The 24170-nt window shown below is 34.4% G+C and overlaps 1 protein-coding gene across 1 annotated transcript; it reads right to left on the reverse strand.

Moving 5' to 3' along the window:
* Nucleotides 1-246: 246 nt before the first annotated feature.
* Nucleotides 247-23341, reverse strand: LOC137394647 (MFS-type transporter SLC18B1-like). Its single transcript, XM_068081404.1, has 11 exons — nt 23137-23341; nt 10890-10985; nt 10286-10531; nt 8695-8763; nt 6090-6177; nt 5473-5621; nt 4352-4450; nt 2908-3008; nt 1756-1854; nt 1410-1484; nt 247-1075 (listed from the first exon to the last, which is right to left on the reverse strand). The coding sequence occupies exons 1-11, from the start codon at nt 23302-23304 to the stop codon at nt 871-873; spliced, it is 1395 nt and encodes a 464-aa protein (XP_067937505.1). The 5' UTR covers nt 23305-23341; the 3' UTR covers nt 247-870.
* Between the last annotated feature and the right edge of the window lie 829 nt (nt 23342-24170).

Raw genomic sequence — 24170 nt, forward strand, 5'->3', positions numbered from 1 at the left:
TAGGTTATGGCCATGTGAACTTGAATTACCTCACACTGAACTCTGCCAGTTTAGATGTTATCAACATGAAGATCACATGCTGGCTGCACGTTTACTTATACTTTGTGATAGTCAGACACTTGAGCAGTTGTCATACAGTTGGGTAAATTTTCCAATATATTGTGCAGTTACAATATTATTTTACATTTGATGTAGTCATTGGCACTATGGTAAGTAATAGCGTTTTATTTCCTTGGTCCAGAACTTTCCATTTTATTTGTGAACAGATTTATAAAAGTAGTACTAGTTATCTGACTTCCCTAAATTATTTACATGTCTATAGTCCATTGAACAGTTGGTACAAAATGTCAAAGATCCAGTGCTTACAGGTGAAAATCTATTTATATAAACGTGTTCTATTTAGTCTTTATGGGTAATGGAATATCTTTAAAATACTTAATTTTAACATTAGGTAGCTGCCGACTATCAGGCTATAATCAATGTTCTTTTGTGTTATTATTATTGATTATCACTAGTTTCTATTATTATTCAGCAGCTTTTGTTGTTTTACACTTCTAGCTTGTAGCCTTTTGGCAAAAACATCTCAGGTTATACAGTAGTAAATGATTAGTAAGCCGTTACTACTCATTAAAATCTATTACACGCATCTATTACTGTACACGCATATCATGGTTTAGGTGATATAACTATACATGAATATCATGGTATATCTGATATAAATATACATATTTGTTACTTACTCTTCTCTACTTCAAAGCTCCAACAACTCAATACTAACTACACATATAGGTGGTAATGTCAACTTATCAGATTGAATTCTGTAGATTCGACCTGCAACTTAGTTTTGTCATTGTTCCTATTCAAATGATGTCATGTTAGGAGAGGTAGTGTTTCTTCATTTTCTATACCATTTGCTGTAGACTTTCTCGATTTGCGTTTTTTAACGCAGTTATATAGTTGCACAAGTGAAATCAGAGACGCTGTAAGTAAACACGCCAATGCGTATGCTGTCATTGTCCATGCAAAGTTGATGTATTCAGTCATAATTCCTGAAAAGGTTGGTCCTATGAAGTCCCTGCAATACAATCAGACACCTGCTTGACTTATGTACAAGTTATATACTCTTCCAGCCTCGATGCTACTTTGGTAACATTAAACATTTCAATATCTTAGGTTTGCATCCAGTTTGAATGAAAGTATGTACATACTATGTTTCCTACTGAAAAATCAGTTTTAAATTGTCTACATCTAATAACTAGGTGCATGCATATTATGTATATTAAATTGAAAATACAGGTATATATTATACTGTATATTGTATTCAATATTCAACAAGCCTGAAGCTACATTGAGTGCAACAATTAACTTTTCAAAAGTAACTTCAGCAGAATTTCTGATAAAAGACTTACCCTAATGCATAAGCACTGGACCAGAGTGCAGATAATATGGCTTTTGCTGATTTACCCAAAGGCTTTCCAGATTTCCTGACAAATTAAATAAAAAGCATCAGCCATTGGGTCGATGCATCCCCAACGCTACTTGAGTTCAAATATTTGAAACACCACAATTTGGGTTAATCTATAGATAGCAGAACTAAACATTGGCATCTGTAAAATATTTATTATGGAGTTATGGGCTCCTTGTCAAGCATGTGTAGGTGTGTGGTTGCAGTAGCATAGATCACTGAAAATTAAATATTTTGACAATTGAAATATTGTTCTAGTAAAAAAAGAAAACATTACCTTAAATACTTACTCAGCGTTGCCAAAGGATAAAAGGTGCAAAGAAGGTACCATCCCCAGGGCAATACCAACTCCCATAAACGTAAGGCATACAAGCATCAACCAGAGTGGCCTGCAGGAAATGTGAAATACATCACCTTGGAATAATCAACGATATCTTTGTTCCGCATTTTAATGCTTTTTGTGGCGTAATTTTACCTTATTAGCTACCATAGATTTTGTGGAAGTTAGTTAATCTGTCAAACAGGTATACTTTCAAGCAACCTCTTCATAATCGACCATGTTTTCAGATTCTGTGAACAAACACTCAGTTGAATGGTATCAGTCTTATATGTAGTACAGTCAATAAGGTGATATATGCATGTACATGCATATAGTGTCTATGCACCCTTAAATATTGATTACGTCATTTGAAAGGTCCATGTTGGTGAGTTCAATAACAATTAGTTGTTCATCTAATACTATTGGAAGCATTAACATTAATGTTTTAAATTCATCAAGATTTTTAACAGGCAAGTAGGAAACTCATGTTTTATTAACTAAAACACAGATGAAAAATTTATTACCATTAAATACCCAGAAAAGAATAAATAAGTGAGTGACACCTTCATTCTATGTTCCTAAGTGTAAGCTGAACCCTATGTATTAATGCATAGCTAGAATCTTGGATAACTTAAGTTTTCTGTTCAGGATTACTGAACAAAGCAGTAATTAGACCTTTTACCAAAATGACACAAGTAAATTTCTAAATCTGTACGCAATATTTTAACTGGATTATCCAGCTGTAATTGTACACCTACTCATCAATTGTCGCAAGTGATTTGGCAAATGAGAGCTTCCGTTAAATGTTGTACTGCAAGCGACGTGAACTCACATTTAAACTGTTTTTATGTGTTTAGTAATGGTATGATTTTATGTGAACTATAAAAATAATTTTTTACTGTGAGAAACCAGTACATCACAGTTGCAAATGGACTCTCTGTTATCGAATTATTGTTCCACTACAATTTATGTTCATAAAAAGGGTGCTGATGTTCATTCACACTCAATTTCAATCATAATTACTGTGGAAATAATCCATTAGCAATAAAAACATCTATGAAGGCTCCTTTAAAGGCTGACGTGTCAAAATGAAGAGTTGAAAAGCTTTTATCTTCAGACTTGCCTTATGAATCCATCAAACAGTGGGCATGGTCCCATGAAGAGAAACGTTACAAAGTTCACCAAGAATCCACACATCATGAGAGGCAATGATGTCAACCAGCTCTAAAAGTTAAACCAGATGAGGCCAATTAGTGACACGTTTGAGCAGGTTAAACTAGTTAGCCATTAAAGTGCGTTAGATGCATAATGTCTGAAGTACATAACAATCAGGGTTCATTCTAGTAAATTTAGACCGATTTTCATTTCTTAGGTTTTGAAGTAGTTAACCGCCATCTCTAGTTGTCAAGTTAGAGCCTGGTGAAAAGCCTGCAATTGAAGCATGTAACATCGCTCAGCATGAAGCATGTAACATCGCTCAGCATGAAGCATGTAACATTGCTCAGCATGAAGCTGTAACTCTACTCATACTAGTTACAAATTTTGATGATTAAAACTACCATAAAAATGCTCACATTTCAACTATATTCGACACCTTCCAAATCTTTCAATGCTATGATGTGAGACTATTTAGAGAACATTTGACAAAAACCATTTACATCTTTAACTTTTGTCCTCTAGTCGAGATGCGCAATCAAAACTTGTTAGATGATAAGATCAAGCTTGCAGCCTTTTTGCTATTATTCATGTTTCACTTCTCTAAAGAGAAACTTGCAATTATGATGGTCTCTCAAATTACGTTGGCTTAGCAATATGCCCGTGTTCAGACTATTGTTCAAGATAGTTTTGGCCTTATATCAGAGAACCACTGGTTGGTCTAGTCCCACAGTATGTTAACAGCGCAGAGCTTCAAAAATGTATGTTGAATATTGTAATTGTAATGGTGTTGAATATTCTAGATTCTTCTTTCACGAGGCATTAAAACTAGTTTGTTTAGCATGGCATCTAAAAAGAGTTCTAAAACGTTGACAAAAGTCCCTGAACAGACAAGCGTGGTCACTACTTGAGCCAAAATATCTACCAATAAGTATCAATAAATAAGCTAAACATTTACCTTCTACTGAACTTGTATCTCAGTTAGTTTTAAGTGAATTGGCGGGATTGCTTTCGCTTTGGCTATGATAGTAATAAAATTTGGGTATGAAATAAAAATATGGTGCAGCAAATGTAAGTTGAGAGAGGAGGAAATAGATTGACCGATGTAAGTTTGAAAACTGAATGAAGTCGAGAAAACAAAAGCTAGTCATCATCGTAACATGAACAGTAAATGTCTCTTTTCATAGGAAATTTCTTAGCTAACTTGTAGTTATTCGCAGTTTTCTAATGAGACAAAAAAATCTTACGTGCCAACTGAGGAGCTGGTAGATAATATCTATTTGTAAGTATCGTCTTTTCGTTTTAAAGATTTTTATATAAGCCAAGCATAATTCTGTGTGTCTAGCTGCAGAGACAATTACAATGTACATCTATATATGTAATGAAAGGAAGGATCAGGCAACGCAACATACCAGTTTATCCAGAGCTATCGCAATGAGCGGTGATCCAACTGTAAAAGTGACAGAAACCAGTAGAAATGTTAAGGCACTGACTTCTTCCTGCAGTCCATACTAAAACAGCCACAATAGCTAAAACCGTAAGTTCTGATCGAGACAAGAATTTGACAAATTTTTCTGGTGCATATGAAAAGTTTCCTGTTGTCTTTATATAAATATTGAATATACTAGCACCCTGGCGTCTAATGTGCCGTGAGAGAGCATTAGGTGTGCCGATAAAGCTCAGATAATAACTATTTGAACAATTATTCTAACATGTGTAACGGAGTTCATTGGTGGAAGTGTTAGGGTGTCTGTCCAGTGGGCTGAATGTTGTGAGTTCAACTCCTGTATGATGCAATCTTTTATCTCAACCTCTAACCGTGGTTTCAGATGGACATACAGACAGATTTTTTATAATAAAGATTGTTCTACTGGCCGACAGCAACCCACGCTATCATGGGTCAGACAACTCCAGTGTTCACAGCCTCTGAGTAACTCACTAAATTGCAGAGTATTGCACTGTCAGAGATCAAATAATAAATCACCAACTGCTTTTACAACAGACCAATGAAGAGATGACTGTTAGGTAGTAAAAAGGTTCTGCCATTCTAAACGATGTTAAATCGGAAGTGGTGACAGTTCAAAATCTAGTTCAGCTGGGCGGGCAGCCTGCTTATGATGATCACATGATCATTGGATAATATCGAATAAGTCATAAGATTTAGATGAAATATTCTACCAAGAAAAAGAGCCAAGTTCTACCCTTTGACTATACCAAAGCTACTCATGAGAAGTTTAAGAAGGCTAAAATGAATCCATTCCTTTTGAGTTGTTCCTAAAAACACCAGTTTTGAAATATTTGTTAAAATCTTTTGCAAAAAAAAACCTAATGCTAACTTTCAATTAAATTGAAAGTTTTGTTAGTTATGTTCCTAAATGCCTGTATGTACATATCCTGCTAACATAGGAAGTTATGCTCATGAGGTCTGTTTGTACATACAGTACATGTACTGCTAACACATGAAGCAGTTATGTTCATGAAGCCTGCCTGTACACAGGTAAACTGTCATCAAATAAAGATTGTAGATATTTACCTTCTCTCGAAGTTCTGGTTCAAGAATGGGCTCAATGCTTGACCATATTGTTCCCATGAAGGCGGTCAGCGTCAGAGATGCTATTACATTTCTGTTAAATAGAATCTTTCTAAGAGAGGCTGAACCATCATTTTCGGTTTGCGCCATATCTACAATATGAAATATAAAGATTGTGTAATTTGAGACTTTTGAGTGGTCAGAAGAGCCAATAGTTACTCAATCACATTTCTAAAACTTGCTAAAATGAGAACACCATATTTTTATTTTTATGTACCCTATGTGTAAATCATAATATCTGCTGCTTTATCTCTTGCACCTACTTGTATAAGAATGTAAATAACACATGCATAAAGAGCAATCGTAACCTTCTGAAGAAGTGGGCTGCAGAAGATCCTGCTAGTTTTAGTGACTACAAAACAGTCAATGGTACAAGGGTGACAGGTGGTCACAGGTGCTGCCACAGCTAGTAGAAATGTATTAGTTGAAGGCTGACGTCCAAATCTCTTCACACAACTGCCTCTTTATTACAACTGACTGGTGGTAAAAATTCCGGTTCAGAAAAAACTCTGCTCTCGTTCTAGAGTCTGCCCTAGGTCACCTATTTGAAGTTTTCTTACCATCTCTTGGTAATATAAGCCAGGCTATGACTCCAACCAGTATCATACATCCTCCTACCGCAGTGAAGATAGCCACAAATCCTCCGAGCTACGAAAGTAAGAACACAGTAATATTTTAGTTTAAAAATAGCAGGAAAGTTATTTGAACTGGTTGCATTCATGAAGGTAACTAAAAACCTGGAAAGAAGATCATTGGCCTTAACGCAATGCTATGACTAAGCATGCTTTCAATATGAGAAAATGATCAGCATAACAACATTCATCGTAAAGACAGCCTATACAACGTTAGGAGTAGTCTAGTATGTCCTCATGCATATTTTAATAATAATGCGCTAAGAAAACCGGATATGTCCCTTGAAAGATATGTCCACTCTTATACATGTCTGTAGGTATCGCCTGTTGTCAACAACTTAAACAAGAGTTATCACAAAAGAATTAGAGAAAATATCAAATGATGTTGCTGTAGTTATTTTCAGATGGCTATATAACAAAGGCTGGCTATCCATAAATACAGCTAAGATGCAACAGCGAGTGACTTGCGATTGAGGTTCAAAATTAGGATTACAAGCACAAAATATTAATATATAATATATTAATATTATTAGCTGTTATATATAATATAATAAGAAGCTGGCCGAAGGCTTATGTAACCTGAATCCGATGAGGCAATCAGGATGATTTTAGAGCTATAAAAAATGAGTCATCAATGGCTGGTATGGAAACATAGAGTTGCTTTTGTTTTTGGAAAAAATGAATTAACTCCTTTTGTTTTTGGAAAAAACAAAGGATCAAGGTATGAAAGGAAAATCTGGAGAAATTTCAGAAGGAGAATATCGATAATTAGAACAGAAGAAATAGCCAAGAACCAGCAAAAACCACAAAAAACAACAGTTATAAGATTTACTCTTTAAATTAGTTTTACTTTTCATTGCAGACATTAACGAATATTACAAAAATTGTTAACAAAATAAGCAAGGGAGGACAAAAACCTGTAATTTGCGATGATACATAGTTGTGAAGAGGCCAGTGACCCTGATGCAATACCAAATCAAAATCAAACTTCAAGGAGCTTTTGTAAATAGTAAGTGCATTTAAGGTTTAAGAGTTGAAGACAGAGAGAGTTAGATCGCTATCAGTTAGCAAATTGTGCCTGGTTATACGACAGACAAAGCAAAGTTTGTAACATGAGACCACAGCCAAGGCTCAAAAACTTAAAACTGAAAAGCTTGAGTCATTAAATTGATTGAGTAACACTTTATTAGTGAACATATTTCCACTTTATTCTACTAGTCTATTCACGCTGTTTATTTGCTGAAAACGAGATATCAATATGAAACAAGAAATACGTTTGGGTTAATTTCCGGAGTTGTCAGAATTTTGCTGAATTTAAGTGATTTATTAATAGCTAAAGGAACTTTTAACATTGCTGTTTATTTTATGAAAACGCCTTACTCTCTGTTTAATTAATCAGCATGAATTCTGGTTGTTTCCATTGAATTATCTGCTTTTCAGGGAATTCAACTATGTTGCCTTTAGAATGTAATCTAGCAGAAATTATCATCAAGTTTATATCACTCTATTCCCAACGATGTATTACATAATTTGATGAGGCAAACTGTCAGCGTTTTTTGCTCAGGCATAGAGAATATCTATTCTCACATCATTTCTAGTTCCGCAAGCAAGATTAGGAATATATATGCTAACCTAAAATTTGGTCAAAATATATTTACCAAATTTGAGTTGATCCGTTACGCAAATAGTAAAAATCTTTTTTACAAAACAAACAGCAATGGTAAAAGTTCCTTTTGTTAATAAATTATTCAATTTCAACAAAGTGTAATCATATCACCACAAAGACATTTAGTGAACACTAACAAAGTGATGTAAGTGAAGGAAAGTCATTTAATCCCGATCATTTCAAATGTTAACATCGTAAGAAAAATATGAAAAAATAATCGTGTCCCGGTCTTGATTGTGAAATCCATCGTAAACATAGACTAATCAACCCAGAAAATATGTCAAAACTATCGCATGGGGTCATCGACCTCTTTACAACTAGGTATCACTGTAAAGTAAATGTTTTTTGTCATCTCTTGCCTATTATATCTTTTGGGTGATACTAAGTAGCACCCAGTAGGGTGCTACTGCTTATCACCGTAGCAACGCAAAATTGCAAACACGAACTATTGCTATATAGACTTGTTTAAGAGTTAGCTGAGGTTCATTAAAGACATCTATACTAAAATAGAAGGAGACAGACAACGGCTCACAATGGTTTATCTTACTATGCTTGTTGTTTGGGCTTGTAAAAAAAGTTAAGCAATAGGGTTCTCCTGTTTTAGTGACGGGCTGCAAGAAACAACTTTCACGTTAGCCACGTTAGTCTTATCAAATATATTTGTCAGATATTTTAGCAATTTTTTGGCATATGCATATACATAGCATATGTAGAGTGAATTATACACAAATATAGAATATAACGAGTACTTCGCTGTTAGTTAATTCACTACTAATATGTTTCAAGAAAATATCGATCCGCTCTCATCAGCTGACGACCTGATGAGAGGTGATAACCTTGAAATGTCCCATTGTTACATGGTGTTACCTTGAACAGCCCACTCCCAACTCCAGGCCCAATTAGATACCCCATTCCACAGGCGGTCTGAGCATAACCCTGTAAGAAGATGTCACACTTTTTCAACTCATGAATGAGTATCTTTGTCCTTCTGTTGATACTGTAATTGATTGCCTATTTGATTCTATTATTAACAGCAGACCTTACTGTGAAATGAACTTTTGTATGAGTATGTTGGTCATGAGACCTGCTTTTAAGAAAGAACAAAAAGAAAAGTGGCACATGATCATGAGTAAAATTAGTGAAGCGACGCGCATTATTAAAATTCACTGACATATTCCTGGAATCGGGAAAATTCATTCCTTCATTGGCTGCATCATCTGTGCATAGCCTGGGTCTGAAATTAGAGATTTTGAGCATCCTATAGTAATGATGCCAATAAGACACTGCTATCGTTACCATGATATGATGCTAACAGTCTGACATCCAACTTACATCCAGATGTTCGGACGAACATACCTGAGGTTACAGGAAATTGGATAGCAAGCACTTGTCATCTTAGAAATAATGCACATCACATGATATTACATACAGCATTGTTATGCTAATTTGTATGACCCGCTTTTTGATACATTCCAAGTTTGTAATATATATTATATATATATTTCATGTGTAATATATATTATATGTATTATTTAATTGGCAATAATTTCATTTCAAACAAAAATGCTTTCTAAATTATGCCATACAAGAATTACACAAAAATAAATATGGCAACAATTAGCCAATAAAATTAAATAAATTATTTAACAAATAGTGTTTAAAATACCTTTCTCTGCTAAGAAACCGAACATTAAGTAGAAAATTGTTAAACAGTTAGCAATGGTATTTTTGAAACAATGGTTAGAGGTTGAATAAAATTTGTTCATATCACGTAAGTTAAAATGAGTTGAAAACCTGCAACTGTGACGTAAAAATCGAAGTAAAAAACCATGAAAGATCTTGAAACCTTTAATTGACCTTAAATAAAGATGAGTCACCGGAAGTTTTGGAAAGATCATTTGTTGTAATAATTTTAATAGTCATACATTGTAATAATATCTGGGATTAGTATCAACTTATTGAGCTATTTTCCTCATTGAATGCATAAATAGATTGAGTTTAATAAATATATTTGGAAGAAATTTCAACTTCTCACTACATATACCAGGCCTGTTTTACACCACCATTACCAGCCTGAACGAGTTAATTCTTAAATTCACTGAATACCTCCATAATTCTCAGTGTTTATATTTGACTAACGGTAAGCATGGGATGCCGGGATGTTCAAGTGGCTGGTTTACAGGAACCGGATAGAGTTTGAAAACCAAGTAATTAGTAACCTGACGAAAGGCACAAATCATATGTGTTCATAGCATTGACGTGGCCTAACTAACATGCATATGCACGCACACACTGACAATAACAAAGTGGGATTTATTAATATGAATGTTTTTGCTAGGTGTGATATGAAGAGTATCTATTGAAGGTAAGAAAATCAATTTCAGTATTTAATATTTGGTCATGTCAGGCTGTAATTTGCTTCAAGGAAACCTTTAAGTTATTTCATAAATATACTCACCAAAACTGTCATGGTATTATCCGTAAATGTGACAGTGAGGTATGTCATCGCACCAACCAATATGGCGCCGGCTCCCAAAGACTGAATAATTCTCAAAACTATTTCTAGGCAGAGATACATCCCATCCACATTCCCATTAGTAGGGTTGGGGAGAGGGAGGTACTCAAGCATTCCAAATAAGACTGTGAAACATCCGCAAAGAAGAAGTCCAGTGATGAGCATAGTTCTCACAGCCACATAATTTACCTGCGCAGAAAGGGGGTTAATTCTCAGACTACAGGCTTTCTCAATCTGTTTGAACTTAGTGATTACGTATATTGCAGAGACAAGTCCACCACTCATTTTAAATTACTCGCAGGTGAAGTGCACCCCAAGCATATAACAATACCGGGATGCTTGTCAAGATGTGAATGTGACGATAATCCATGACTTGTTATAAAGTTCTAACAATAATCTCTTCAGAGCTGTCTGGTTCACCAGGTGCAAGCAAATAATAAGATCAATGAAATAGATGTGTACAGCTAAACAAACTCAGTTCCCACAGGTTGTCAGGTGATTTTAATGTGAGATCATGTTCCATCATACCGTCTGATGACAGACTCACCAGTTTTCCATATAGTGGACAGACAAAGAGCTGAGTCAGAGGGAGAAGGCCAATGATCCATCCAGTTATATTAGACTCGATGTTGTGGCTCTCATCCTGTTCAAAAAAGGTGAACACCATAGAAAGTTCCAGAACAACTCTGTAGGTACAGAGAAATGCACTATAGGTTAAGGTGATTCTACCACTTGTTGGCAATAATTCCAGTTAGGCTTTATGATACAACAAAATCTTCATAAAATATATAAAAGATATTATTTTTGTTTACGTTTTATATTTGTTTTATATATGTATATATTGTATTACTTATACAAATATATACATGTATACATATGTGTATATATGTGTATACTAGCTTCCAAAGTACTGACTGCATCAACATGCTATCAGGTAGAGGCTGACCACATATTTATATTACTGGCTTCATGCATGTGCGTGTGCGTGAGCGTGTGCGTGTGTGTGCATGTGTGTGTGTGCGTGCGCATGTGTGTGCATGTGTCAGTTAGTCCTCGTAAATGCTCAGTTGTAGGGATATATATACATTTACTAATAAATAATCTGTAAAATAAACTAATAAAATAACTGTACGACTGAGTATATAGATATCTCGGTATATATATACAAGCACATATATATTTATCTATATATTATATTATTATATATATTAATAATATATTAATATATATAATATACCGTGTATATTATTATATAGTACATGTATAAATAAAATAACAAAAGTAACAATATTTATTTAAGATGCAAGACATACCAGCATTTGATCAAAAACTAAACCCATTAGCAGATCTATGAGCCCACAGATATGCTCTTTGGGAGTCTCACTACCTACTGACTGGTATGGCAGGGAGCTGGTTGTAACAGGGTCGAACAACTGATAAAGGACTGATAAGGGACAAATGTCTTACAATGAATACATAGCACTGGAGTGTTTGAAACATACATATAAAAAGGACACAAATGGCTAAAATATACTTAATAAAATGTTTAATTATTTACTACTGTATATAAAAGCAAATAGATATAGCAATATACATTGTATATGCCCATGAGACTACAAAGGGATCGCAATATAGTCACAATAAGTTTGCTATACTGTATATAACAATATAGTCACAATAAGTTTGCTATACTGTATATAACAATATAGTCACAATAAGTTTGCTATACTGTCTATAACAATATAGTCACAATAATTTTGCTATACTGTCTATAACAATATAGTCACAATATGTTTGCTATGCTGTATATAACGATATAGTCACAATAAGTTTGCTATACAACAATTATAGTATATAGCAATTTTTAATCAAATGCAATACTGGGCTTTATTTATAATGAGTCAAAAATGCAGTCAAGCACAAAATCAACTTTCGACTCTTAGTGCACAATTTCACAAAGGCTGAATAGAGATTGATTTTGTAGCACAAACTGGTAACAACTGGTTCAGGCTTGTCAAAGGCAGTGTAAATTTACATACTGTGCCTGATCTATTCAATGATGGCCCATCTCGTAACCACAAATCAAACACCATGTAACTTTGCTTGAAGGAAGCTTAATAATATACTTGTTACTATGCTAGTGCTAATATACTTGTTAGTGCTAGCGTTGAGGCTTTTATAATGAGCGCGAGAAGCAAACTTGCCTATTATAGTAATGGGCCCACATATGTTGTAGCTTTTTAAAATTATTAATCAGAGCTTTATTTAGCTATACCTCTATATTTGGATATACATGTAGATATCAACTTTAATCACATTGATCAATGCTGTTTTGAGCAAATTAGACCATGAGACAGAAAATAGTAGAGTGAAAAGAAATAAATTAGGTGTATTGAGAAAGCTCTTTTTGCACAACACTGTTCTATAATGTATATTGGCAAGATGTTGGTGTCTGGTATAGGGCGTGACTTTTTGGGATGTCTCGTGAATGGCCAGGCAGATCGGAAATACGATTAGAGTATTTTAAGCAGTAAATATTTAAAGATGCAGTTTAGCTCCTGAGCATTAAGGGCTATTAAACGCTGTATGGTGTATACTAAATTAAATGTAGCAACTAGTTACTATCCCAGACAAAACTCTCTGTATCTGTACCTTTCTATATATCTTTCCCTTTCTAAGTCTCTATCTATCAATCAACAGTATCTCCTATATGCATATACAGCAGGTTTACTCAGTACAACTGCAGTGCCCATATTATGTAGGTGTATAAAATATAACCACAAATTAAGTCCTACAAAGCTATGATCACAGGGAGAAAAACAGATATCGGTGTAGAGAGTCTATTTACTCACAAAAACATAATATAATAATAGTAGGGCCTAATAATAATAATTCTTTGCAAAAAATTATGAAACCATTTAATAAACACAAATACAGTAATTGTGAATCTAGTTCAAATTCTAGGACAAAACAGTTCTATTATGTGCAGCCTATATTCAGTAGAACGAAGGGAATGGCTACTCTTAATTATTATAACTAGTATGTTGGTAATCGCATGCGGAAAATAATGCCATGAGAGACCATCTTGCGCAATAACTACCTACAAGTATATGCATAATGATTCATTGTTACAGAAAGGGGATCAAATGGTGCGGTTGATGACGCGATTGCGTGACAATCTGAGTATCTGGGTTTGTTGCCTGGGTAACGCTATTTTCTTTCTAAACGCTCCTATCGTGGCATCAGATGGACTGACACAGTTTTTATTATAATCAGTATTAGCTTTCGTTGTATAAATATACGGCATATATATACAGTATATATGTACATGTATATACAATTATATATATGATATATGTTTATGGTGTATATATATACATACATACTCAATTATCTAGTTTGTGTATATGTGTGCGAGCGTCTCCAACTACAGCTATCGGAATCTTGGAATAACATCGCACAGGATTTGATCTCGCACCCTCCTGTTCATCAGTAATCATCATTTACAAATACAAACGGTTCCCAACCTACGAACGAGTTACGTTCCGAATGATTGTTCGTAAGGTGAATTTGTTCGTAAGTTGCTTCAGTGCTATATTTTGTATTATAATTTATGTTTAAGGCCTATATAAGTATATTGAAGGTTTATATATGTTTAAGGCTTGTATAAGTAACCTGTATTGGTTTGTACTGAAAAAAAATTTAATAAAATGGGGATAATACTTTGGTGGAGGCCGGGCCATGACACTGCATTTCTTATTAATTGTATGTTTTGTCCTTTTTATTATATTGTTGTTTTAATCGTTATGCTATCACTTGTGGTTGTTGTCTTATTCTTTGTATGTGTTGTCCGTTTATTATATCGTTGTTTCACTCTTTTTGCTATTGTTATATCTGATATACCGTCATAACACTATCACTTATCGTCACTTATATTGTTGTCATACCCATAGAGTTATCTCCCCCTAGAGTGATAACTACACGAGCGTTTCCGGTGCCAACAAGGAGCGTTTAGGCCACGCCTCTTTTTTGTGCTAGTCAGTCGTAGTGATTGACTAGATCAATAACATCAGCCATGAGAAGGGTTAAACAAGGATCATGAATTCCAGCTGAGATAGTAATTAATGCTCATATTAAAGAAATGATGATTATAGTTTATCACTTTAATACATGCTTATTATTTAAAGCAATTCAATACCTACCAGGGATTGCTAAACATATTATGGAAATGTTTACTTTTTCATTTCCATAAACATAAATATTTCCATAATTTTAGGGAAATGGATATGGAAATTTTATTTTACAAGTATGGAAATAGTATGAAAATGAAAATAATATGGAAATGAATTATGGAAATCCTATGGAAATGGAAATAATATGGAAATTAATTATGGAAATGGGATTAATATGGAAATGAATTATGAACTTTTATGGAAATGGAAATAATATGGAAATGGAAATAATATGGATTTGGAAATACTATGGGAATGAAGTAGGGAAATGGAATTAATATGGAAATGAATTATAGAAATGGAAATAATATGGAAATGGAAATAATATGGAAATGAATTATGGAAATGGAATTAATATGGAAATGAATTATGGAAATAATATGGAAATGGAAATAATATGGAAATGAATTATGGAAATGGAATTAATATGGAAATGAATTATGGAAATGGAAATAATATGGAAATGGAAATAATATGGAAATGAATTCTGGAAATGGAATTAATATGGAAATGAATTATGGAAATGGAAATAATATGGAAATGGAAATAATATGGAAAGGAATTATGGAAATGGAATTAATATGGAAATGAATTATGGAAATGGAAATAATATGGAAATGGAAATAATATGGAAATGAATTCTTGAAATGGAATTAATATGGAAATGAATTATGGAACTTTTATGGAAATGGAAATAATATGGAAATGAATTATGGAAATGGAAATTGTGACATGCACATAATCCCTGATACCTACATGACTTGCCAACGCACTGAATAGATAGTGAGTGAAAGTGAAGGTAATGCAAGCAGTTACTCATAAATAACATACATAGTTATACTGGGGTTGTATTACATTGGTGTGATGGGAAGCTAATCAACTGCCATCAACTATGAGCTGTACTACCCGGTGTTGCCCGAGTAATAAAAAAGTATTTGGACAGAAAACTTATTTTTATATAACATTTACTATTCTAACTTTTAAACTTCATATCATGAGAAAATATTTTTAAGCAGTTTAAATCAATTAAGATGAAAAAGAAAACAACTCTAAAGGTTTGCAAGCTTTTTCAAACAACTACAACTTTTAAATTTCATATCATGAAAGAAGTGTTTTGTTGAAATAAATTAGGAAAAAAATAAAACTGTAAATGTGTTTAAATGTAAAATAATTAGCAAGTAATGGCTAAATATAATCTGTTTAGCTATGATTACAATGGAAAATTATTTAATAAATAAGGTAATAAAAAGTCTATTTTATTTTTATATAATTATAGTTAGTAGAATTAAGTATAATTTATTTTTATTTAACATATAACAACATTTACCACTTTAACTTTCAAACTACATATTATGAAAAGTGTTTTGTGTAATTGAAATAAATGAAGAGAAGAGAGAAAATAAAAACAACTGTAAATGTTTTCAAGCTTTTTCAAACAACTACAACTTTTAAATTTCATATCATGAAAGAAGTGTTTTGTTGAAATAAATTAGGAAAAAAATAAAACTGTAAATGTGTTTAAATGTAAAATAATTAGCAAGTAATGCTAAATATAATCTGTTTAGCTATGATTACAATAAAAAATTATTGTAATCATAGCTAATTTTTATTACTTTATTTAATAAATAAAGTAATTCACAACTACTTTTTTATTACTTTATTTAATAAATAAAGTAATAAAAAGTCTATTTTATTTTTAAATAATTATAATTTAGTATAATTAAGTATAATTTATTTTTATCTAACATATAACAACATTTGCCACTCTAACTTTCAAACTTTTTGCTTGCTTACATCAAGCAAAGATGTCCACTAACTAGTGGACATCTTTGCTTCAAGCTAGTCTATGTATTTGATTGATATGTATTGAAATCTAATATTACATGCAAGGGCTGTTTGTGAACTGAGGTGACAATGAATCACTCTATCACCATACAATGTCAACACTTTCAGTTGATGGCAGTCGATTAGCTTCCCATCACACCAATGTAATACAACCCCAGTATGACTATCTATCTTATCTATGAATAACCAATGATATACAGCCCCTCATGTGTGGGGGCTGTATATCATTGGAGTAACTGATTGCATTAACTCACCTACTTAACACTGTCTATTCAGTGTCTTTGCAAGTCATGTAAGTATTGAATTGCTTTAAATAATAAGCATATATTAGAGTAATAAACTATAATCATCATCTCTTTAATATGAGCAATAATTACCGTGCAAATTAATGATCATTCTCACGGCTGATGTTATTGTTCTGTAAATCACTACGAGTGACTAGCACAAAAAAGGGGCGTGGCCTAAACGCTCCTTGATGGCACCGGAAACGCTCGTGTTGTTGAATGCACAGTTATCACTCTAGGGGGAGATAACTCTATGGTCATACCAACGTGCTAGCGGTCCTATTTATTCACCTTGTTAGCCGTTAGCCGGAACGGTTGATATTATTGAACATAAAGGAGTGCGCTTATTTAGTTGAGCAGAGCAGATAGCCGTACGCTCCTCGGCTAGTGAAATTTCCTTCGCTAATTAAAAGCTGAATGAAACTACACGCACTCTCTTCTCTTTATTTATTAGTTTAGATCGTGCCAAGTAAAAGCCGGCAAATCCCTTTACAATACGTATGTAAAGTTCAAACAAAGTTCAAACAAATAACTCGAAAGTTATTTGAGTTACGAACAACGGTACATACGTTCGTATGTACCGTTGTTCGTAACTCGAATGTTCGTAAGTAGGGAACCGTCTGTATCCCAAATGTATGAGTAAATTTACAGCACAAGTAAAGAAAGTTGTGAATCATTTTAATCTACATGTATAAAATTTGTGAGGCATTAGAAGTTCACTGCATCATCGCAGTACAGTGCCCTACATTACAACTTTCTAACACGGAATAGACATTTACTGCAACTGCGCTCCTACTGCAAAATGTTCGCTCGTGATCTACTGCACGTTTACTTCTATGACGCGTTACCTGAAATCTAGCAATTCATGCATACTTGAATGCACATTATTCGAAACTTAAAACTGTGTGTGTACTGCAACTGCGGATTAGTATGAAGTAGATACTGTGGATCAACTGACACCGCTAGCTTTTTAACCGTCTGTATTACATTGTACAAAATTGTCAGATGCTGTTTATCAAGCTCATGAACTTGTGCTCCAACTCCCATATCATTTTAGAATAAGAAGTCTGGAATTATCAACCATATACAACATAACATACTTATTGTGATCAATTTGTCCGTCCACTAATACCCAAGTTAGAGCAGCATCTATGCATTATGCAATTGTTTTGTGGTTTCGCCTGTCAGCTCAATACTTGGTACTGTATTGAGTTTTCACAGACCCATTCTGCGCTTGTATACAAAGTGTTTTGCAAAAGTTCTTTCTGCATCTAGTACTGCAAGCTGGACGTTACCAACGCTCTCACTGCATCGAGCACTGCATACTGTGTAGTAGGTAATACCACCACGGCACCAATATTGCTTACGGAACATAAAAAAGTATTTGTACATCATGTATACTGCGTAATGTGCAGTAGTAAAATTACGTAATACAATTGTACTGCATACTGAATGGCTGCACATGCTCACTACTGCTACTGCACTGCTAATGCAACTACATAGATATCTACACTAGATATCACTAGACATAAATATCTATCTAGGACACTTATATTTCGCTAGTATTTAGTTTCGTGAGTAGCATACAGAGTAAAATTTCACTGCAACTTAATTTCGCAGCTCTGATGACTGCGAAAATATAGTGTTGTGAAAATAAATGCAGTGGAACAAACATAATTAGATTCCTCAGGTTCAGTTCACCGCAGGCCTGTATTCACTGGTTGCAAGTTGGGGCGGCTAATGTTAGGCGCCTAGTTATACTATGGGGGTGTTGAGGGGGGCGGTGTAAGCCCCCAACAGGTTTTTCTTATGTAGGGCCTCAGCCGGGCCTCTCGTGTAAAGTTTTAAAAAATCTTTTATCGTAAAGTATCAACATTTTCTACTTTTTGAGATTTGTTTTGTTTTAGGTGATGTGACTGACAAGACGTTTTTAAATTAAAATAGGCAGAACTTGACCGCAATTAAAATGCTCAGAAAAAGACATCTTTTTCTTTTGAGCGTTTTAACAAAGATCAATTTTGCCGATTTTATTTTAAATTCATACGTATGTTTCTACGCTTCCAATGGGACATGGCCAAGCGGATGTTTGGTAAAACTTGATATTTTGCAAACCTTTATAAAGGTCGTTAACAAGAATATTTTGCCACTGATGATAATAATGACGCCTAAGAACTACTAAAAGTTGATGTTTGTCTCTATGGCTTCGAATAAAGTGATATTTTACAGCGGTAAAAACCGTTTCCATAGCCGTTGGGCAAATGACTTTTCGAATAAATGATGTTGAGGTCGAGTTATCTGAAGCAATTTATTATTGCATGGGAAAGGACCAAACAAATCCGTTCGAGTTAACCTTGTGTTTGAGATGAAATGTTACATTTTATCCGAGGGCGAGTTATCCGAGTTTGACTGTACTTAGCCGCGGAAAGTTCTCAAAAATTTAGGACGGCTCAGCCGGCCAGCTGCTCCAGGGAATACGGGCTTGGTTCACCGATAAGAAAAAAGTTTCAATTTGAGACTAGTTTGTAATTGTGAACCGCAGGTAGAATGGCGTGGGCGAGGTCGATAATGCAATTTGATCGCTTGCTGCCATTTGTTTCTTGGACTATCAACGAACAAAGCTATTTAATTTCGCGTTTTCGCTCGTTCGTTACGATAGTTTAGTTTCGTGCATGAAATTTTCGCGAGAGGATGACTCCGCGAAAACGCGAAAGTTAGATGAGGCGAATACATAAGTGTCCTAGGGTAGGTAAAGTCTTACTGTAACTGTAATGCATTTATGATCTTTTTGTAATGGCCACAATCCTGATATATAAGAAAAAGAGACAGGGGAGAGATATTTCCCACTCAGAGAAGAGATTGAAAAGTGCTGGCACTTAAAGAACGTAATTGTTAAAGCATTGGGTGTAATAACATTTGCACATCAAATCTGACTTACTCTTATAATGGTAGAAATTAACACAAGTGAGTTGCAAAAAGTGCCTTACTTGGAACGATTTTAAAGATCTTAAAGCAAGTACTTAAATTCCAAAGTCTCTGGTAAAAGACCAGATCTTGAGTAAACATCACCACCCCCACTTGGGTTAACCAGGGGTGATGAAACAATGATATATATATGACTTATCATTATCTATAAATCTCAGTGTTTGTCAGTCTGTCTGTCATTGATATGTCCAGATATAGCGATAAATTTTAAGGAATGAAAAATCTTTTGTTTTAAAAAATAACAAGTTTTAGGATTTGAACTCGGCACTTCCAGTTTTGGAGATAGACGAGCTAACATACTAAGTCACACGAGTTACGTGTGATAATATAATATAATAATAAAATAAAATTAAATAATACATATATACAGATTAGCAGAATTTCGACAGAAAATTTATTTTTATTTAATGTGTACAACGTTTACCATTCTAACTTTAAAACTTGATATCAAGAGAAAAGTGTTTTGTTTTTCAAATAAATAAAGAGAAAAGTAAGACAGCTGTATGAGTTTAAGGTGAAGGTTTAAAGTGTTTAAATGTGAAATAATTAGCAGATAATGGCTAGATAGTCTGTTTTGCTGCAATGTTTACAAGGAAAAATGATACAAATATTACGAACTTGAAAAAGAAACTGAAAATCATGAATATGTTGAATTAATATAATGTACATAGAAGTGTGTGTATAAAAAAGGTTACTGCTATAATGGAAGTTATTTATCAAAACTTTGAATGTGATGATACTGATACTTCTCGATACTGGGTATTTCGAAAACGAGATATTAGACTGTTTTTTTGTCTGATACTTTGTTTGACCAAACGAAGAGAAAATGCTGATACAATTTTTATTTGAAATAATACAACAGTCCATGTGTAAAAGTTTAAATTTCATTTTTCACTGCGCTAGCCATAAAGAAGAACTGTAAATTGAGGCTGGTAACGGGACATTTCAAATTGAAAAGTCACATGTAAAATTACAAATTGAACAAATAGGTACCGAATTTTGAAATAACTTGAAACAAAAACTACAAACGCAAAACGTATTATTAATTAATAATATTAATTGCAACCTAATTAACTTGTAATCTGCAATCGCAGCATGGATACTGTAGATAAAATAAATGAGATTCATAGGAACGGCTTAGCCTTGTGGTTTGCAAATTTGCGATTGCAATTGCCGTGAATTAAAATTCATCGTGATATGGAACTTCATTGCTAGATTTTAATCACTGTAACTGGACACACGGATAAAAAAAGACTGCAGAAAGACAAACAAACACTGAAATTTATATATACACTAGCTGTGCTACCCGGTGTTGTCCAGGTATTAAAAATCAGCTCATAAACAATGAGAGGTAATGAGAGTTGCTTGCCACTTGCTATTAGCCTGGCACATTGCCAATGGATAATTTGAGTAAGCTCACTAATAAGAGCTACCAACTCCTCGTGACGTTAAGCATTTGCTCCCATATAGCGGCCTACATTTGTATATTGTATACATTGTATATCGTGTAGCTAACTTAGTAGGGAATCGGACTGGTGAATGGGAGGGTGCGAGATCAAATCCTGTGCGATGTTATTCCAAGATTTCAATAGCTATAGCTGGAGATGCATGCACACATATACACAAACTTTGAGAAATATATATATATATACATGTATGTATATGTGTAGACAATTGAGTATGTAGGTATATATATATACACCGTAAATATATATCGTATATATACAGTGAAACTCGGATAACTCAAACTTCAAGGGACCGAGCAAGTGTTCGAGTTATTAGAGCGTTCAAGTTATCAGGACAGTCATAAGTGCACGTATTTATCAGTAGATGCATGTACATATACAAACTATATATAAATCAAAAGCATAGATTGCTTGTTGCAAGTTAAAGGGTCTCTCATGCGAAGTTTTAAATATTTTTAATCAGAAAGTATAGATATTTTTTTATCACTTTAGATTTGTTTGTTGTTTTAGGTGATGTGACTGCCAGGACGTTCTCAGATTAAAATTGGCAAAACTTGATCGCGGTTAAGACGCTCAGAAAAAATACATACGTATTTTTCTACCGAGCATTTTAACCAAGATCAATTTCGCAGTAAGTCAGTTATTACAAAACTGCTTTACTATTAAAAACCCATTATCAATTTTGCCGATTTTACTTTAAACTTATCCGAATTTTACCTCGCTTTTCTTGCTTTCAGAGGGTTATCGCTAAGCGGATGTTTGGTAAAATTTGGTTTTTGCAAACCTTTAGAAAAGTCGTTAATGAAAATATTTTGCCGATGTTGGTAACAACGAGGCCTAAGAACTACTAAAAGTTGATGTTTATCTCTATGGCTTGGAATAAAGTGATATTCTAAAGCGATAGTAACAACCGTCTCGGTAGCCGTTTGGCAAAAAACTGTTGGAGTTAACGGAGTTTCGGTCGAGTTATCTAAAGCCATTTATCATTGCGTGGGAACGGACCAAACAAATACGTTGAGTTAACCGTGTTTTCGAGTTATTCGAGGGCGAGTTATCCGAGTTTCACTGTAGTTATATATACATATATATCGTATATATACGGTAGGCCTATATATATACCGTAAAATCCATGCTAAAGGTTGCATTTAGAATAGCAAAACTTGTAACTGCTTGAAAAAATTATATGCAAGTTACATTTATTTCACATGCTCTAGTCAAGGATAATAATTTTTTAGCTGTCATAAGATATTGATGAGACAAGAACAATACAGGTTCCCCTATATTAAATGACCATAGATGGCATCTTGGTGGAGCGCATGGAACGTGGAGAATTTTAGTAAAGTTTTTATAATTCCGATTGTAGTTTCTAGAAGCTTCTATACATTTTACATAATCTTTACTATAATAAGAGCTGAGTCGGTCCATCTGTTTCACATTTGGTTTCTAGAAGCTTCTATGCATTTTTACATAATCTTTACTATAATGAGAGCTGAGTCGGTCCATCTGTTTCAATTTTGGCTTCTAGAAGCTTCTATGCATTTTCACATAATCTTTACTATAATGAAAGCTGAATCAGTCCATCTGTTTCAATTGGGGTTTCTAGAAGCTTCTATGCATTTTCACATAATCTTTACTATAATGAAAGCTGAATCGGTCCATCTGTTTCAATTGGGGTTTCTAGAAGCTTCTATGCATTTTTACATAATCTTTACTATAATAAGAGCTGAATCGGTCCATCTGTCTGAAGCCACAGATAGAGGTTGAGATAAAGGATTGCTTTCTAAGAGATTCAAACTCAAACACTCAGCTCAGCAGCCAGACACGCTACCAACTGCGGTTACCTTCTTGCATTTTAAAATAATTGAGCAGACAGCCATCACACATGACAATCTCTCACAATGCAACGGACTGTCAGAGTACTAGTAACCTATTATAGTTATACAGCTAATCTTTTATCATGTACTAATAGTAATCATATCTCTTACCAGACTCGGTAGGAATGGTGCGGGCAGAGAAGCGATGAGGTTGGATAAGAACTGCGATATCAGACACGTCAAAAGTATTCTTTTTTCACTTTTTGTCCAGACTCTTTTAGCCGCCTTTGTACTGGTAGTCTCAATAACTTGTGATATGTCTTCATGGTGAGAAGACATGGCGGAGAAGCCTGCGCAGCGGGTGCTGCTTGTGAGAGCCATCTCCGAAATACAGAGTATCTACTCAACAATTGAGCTCTCTTGCACTCAACAATATGAGATGGAAACTAACGCCCGATCGATATGGTCAGCAGCCCATTGCGCACAATGCATGTATTAGCTATACATTGCATCCAAGTCGTGCTTGATAGGCCAGTTTTGGTTGTAATTTGAGAATCATTTTAATCCTATTGGTGTAGCAACTCAAATAGAGCATGCGGCATTGTTTACTATTGCTACATTTGCTATTATTTTAGTGAAAATCATCTCCATAACATGAAGGTCTTCATAAAGTTATTTACTAGCCCGTAGCATCTCTGTATATCCCTTTTGCTCGTAGCATCTCTGTACATCCCTTTTGCTCGTAGCATCTCTGTACATCCCTTTTGGTGGTAGCATCTCTGTACATCCCTTTTGCTCGTAGCATCTCTGTACATCCCTCTTGCTCGTAGCATCTCTGTACAACCTTTTTGCTCGTAGCATCTCTGCACATCCCTTTTGCTCGTAGCATCTCTGTACAGCCCTTTGCTCGTAGCATCTCTGCACATCCCTTTTGGTCATAGCATCTCTGTACATCCCCTTTGCTCGTAGCATCTCTGCACATCCCTTTTGGTCATAGCATCTCTGTACATCCCTTTTGCTCGTAGCATCTCTGTACATCCCTTTTGCTAGTAGCATCTCTGTACATCCCTTTTGGTCGTAGCATCTCTGTACATCCCTTTTGCTCGTAGCATCTCTGTTCATCCCTTTTGGCCGTAGCATCTCTGTACATCCCTTTATGCTCGTAGCATCTCTGTACATCCCTTTTGGTCGCAGCATCTCTGTAC

Source organism: Watersipora subatra, chromosome 4 (assembly GCF_963576615.1).
Source record: "Watersipora subatra chromosome 4, tzWatSuba1.1, whole genome shotgun sequence".
NCBI classification, from domain to species: Eukaryota; Metazoa; Bryozoa; class Gymnolaemata; order Cheilostomatida; family Watersiporidae; genus Watersipora; species Watersipora subatra.

What these genes read in the sequence shown, in the direction of transcription:
- LOC137394647 (XM_068081404.1), bottom strand. Translation starts at nt 23,304, where the DNA reads ATGTCTTCTCACCATGAAGACATATCACAAGTTATTGAGACTACCAGT. An exon ending in TTGGGAGTGGGCTGTTCAAG is followed by an intron (nt 6,178 to 8,694) that starts GTAACACCATGT and finishes TTACTTTCGTAG; the next exon opens with CTCGGAGGATTTGTGGCTAT. An exon ending in TCCAGTGCTTATGCATTAGG is followed by an intron (nt 1,076 to 1,409) that starts GTAAGTCTTTTA and finishes ATTGTATTGCAG; the next exon opens with GGACTTCATAGGACCAACCT.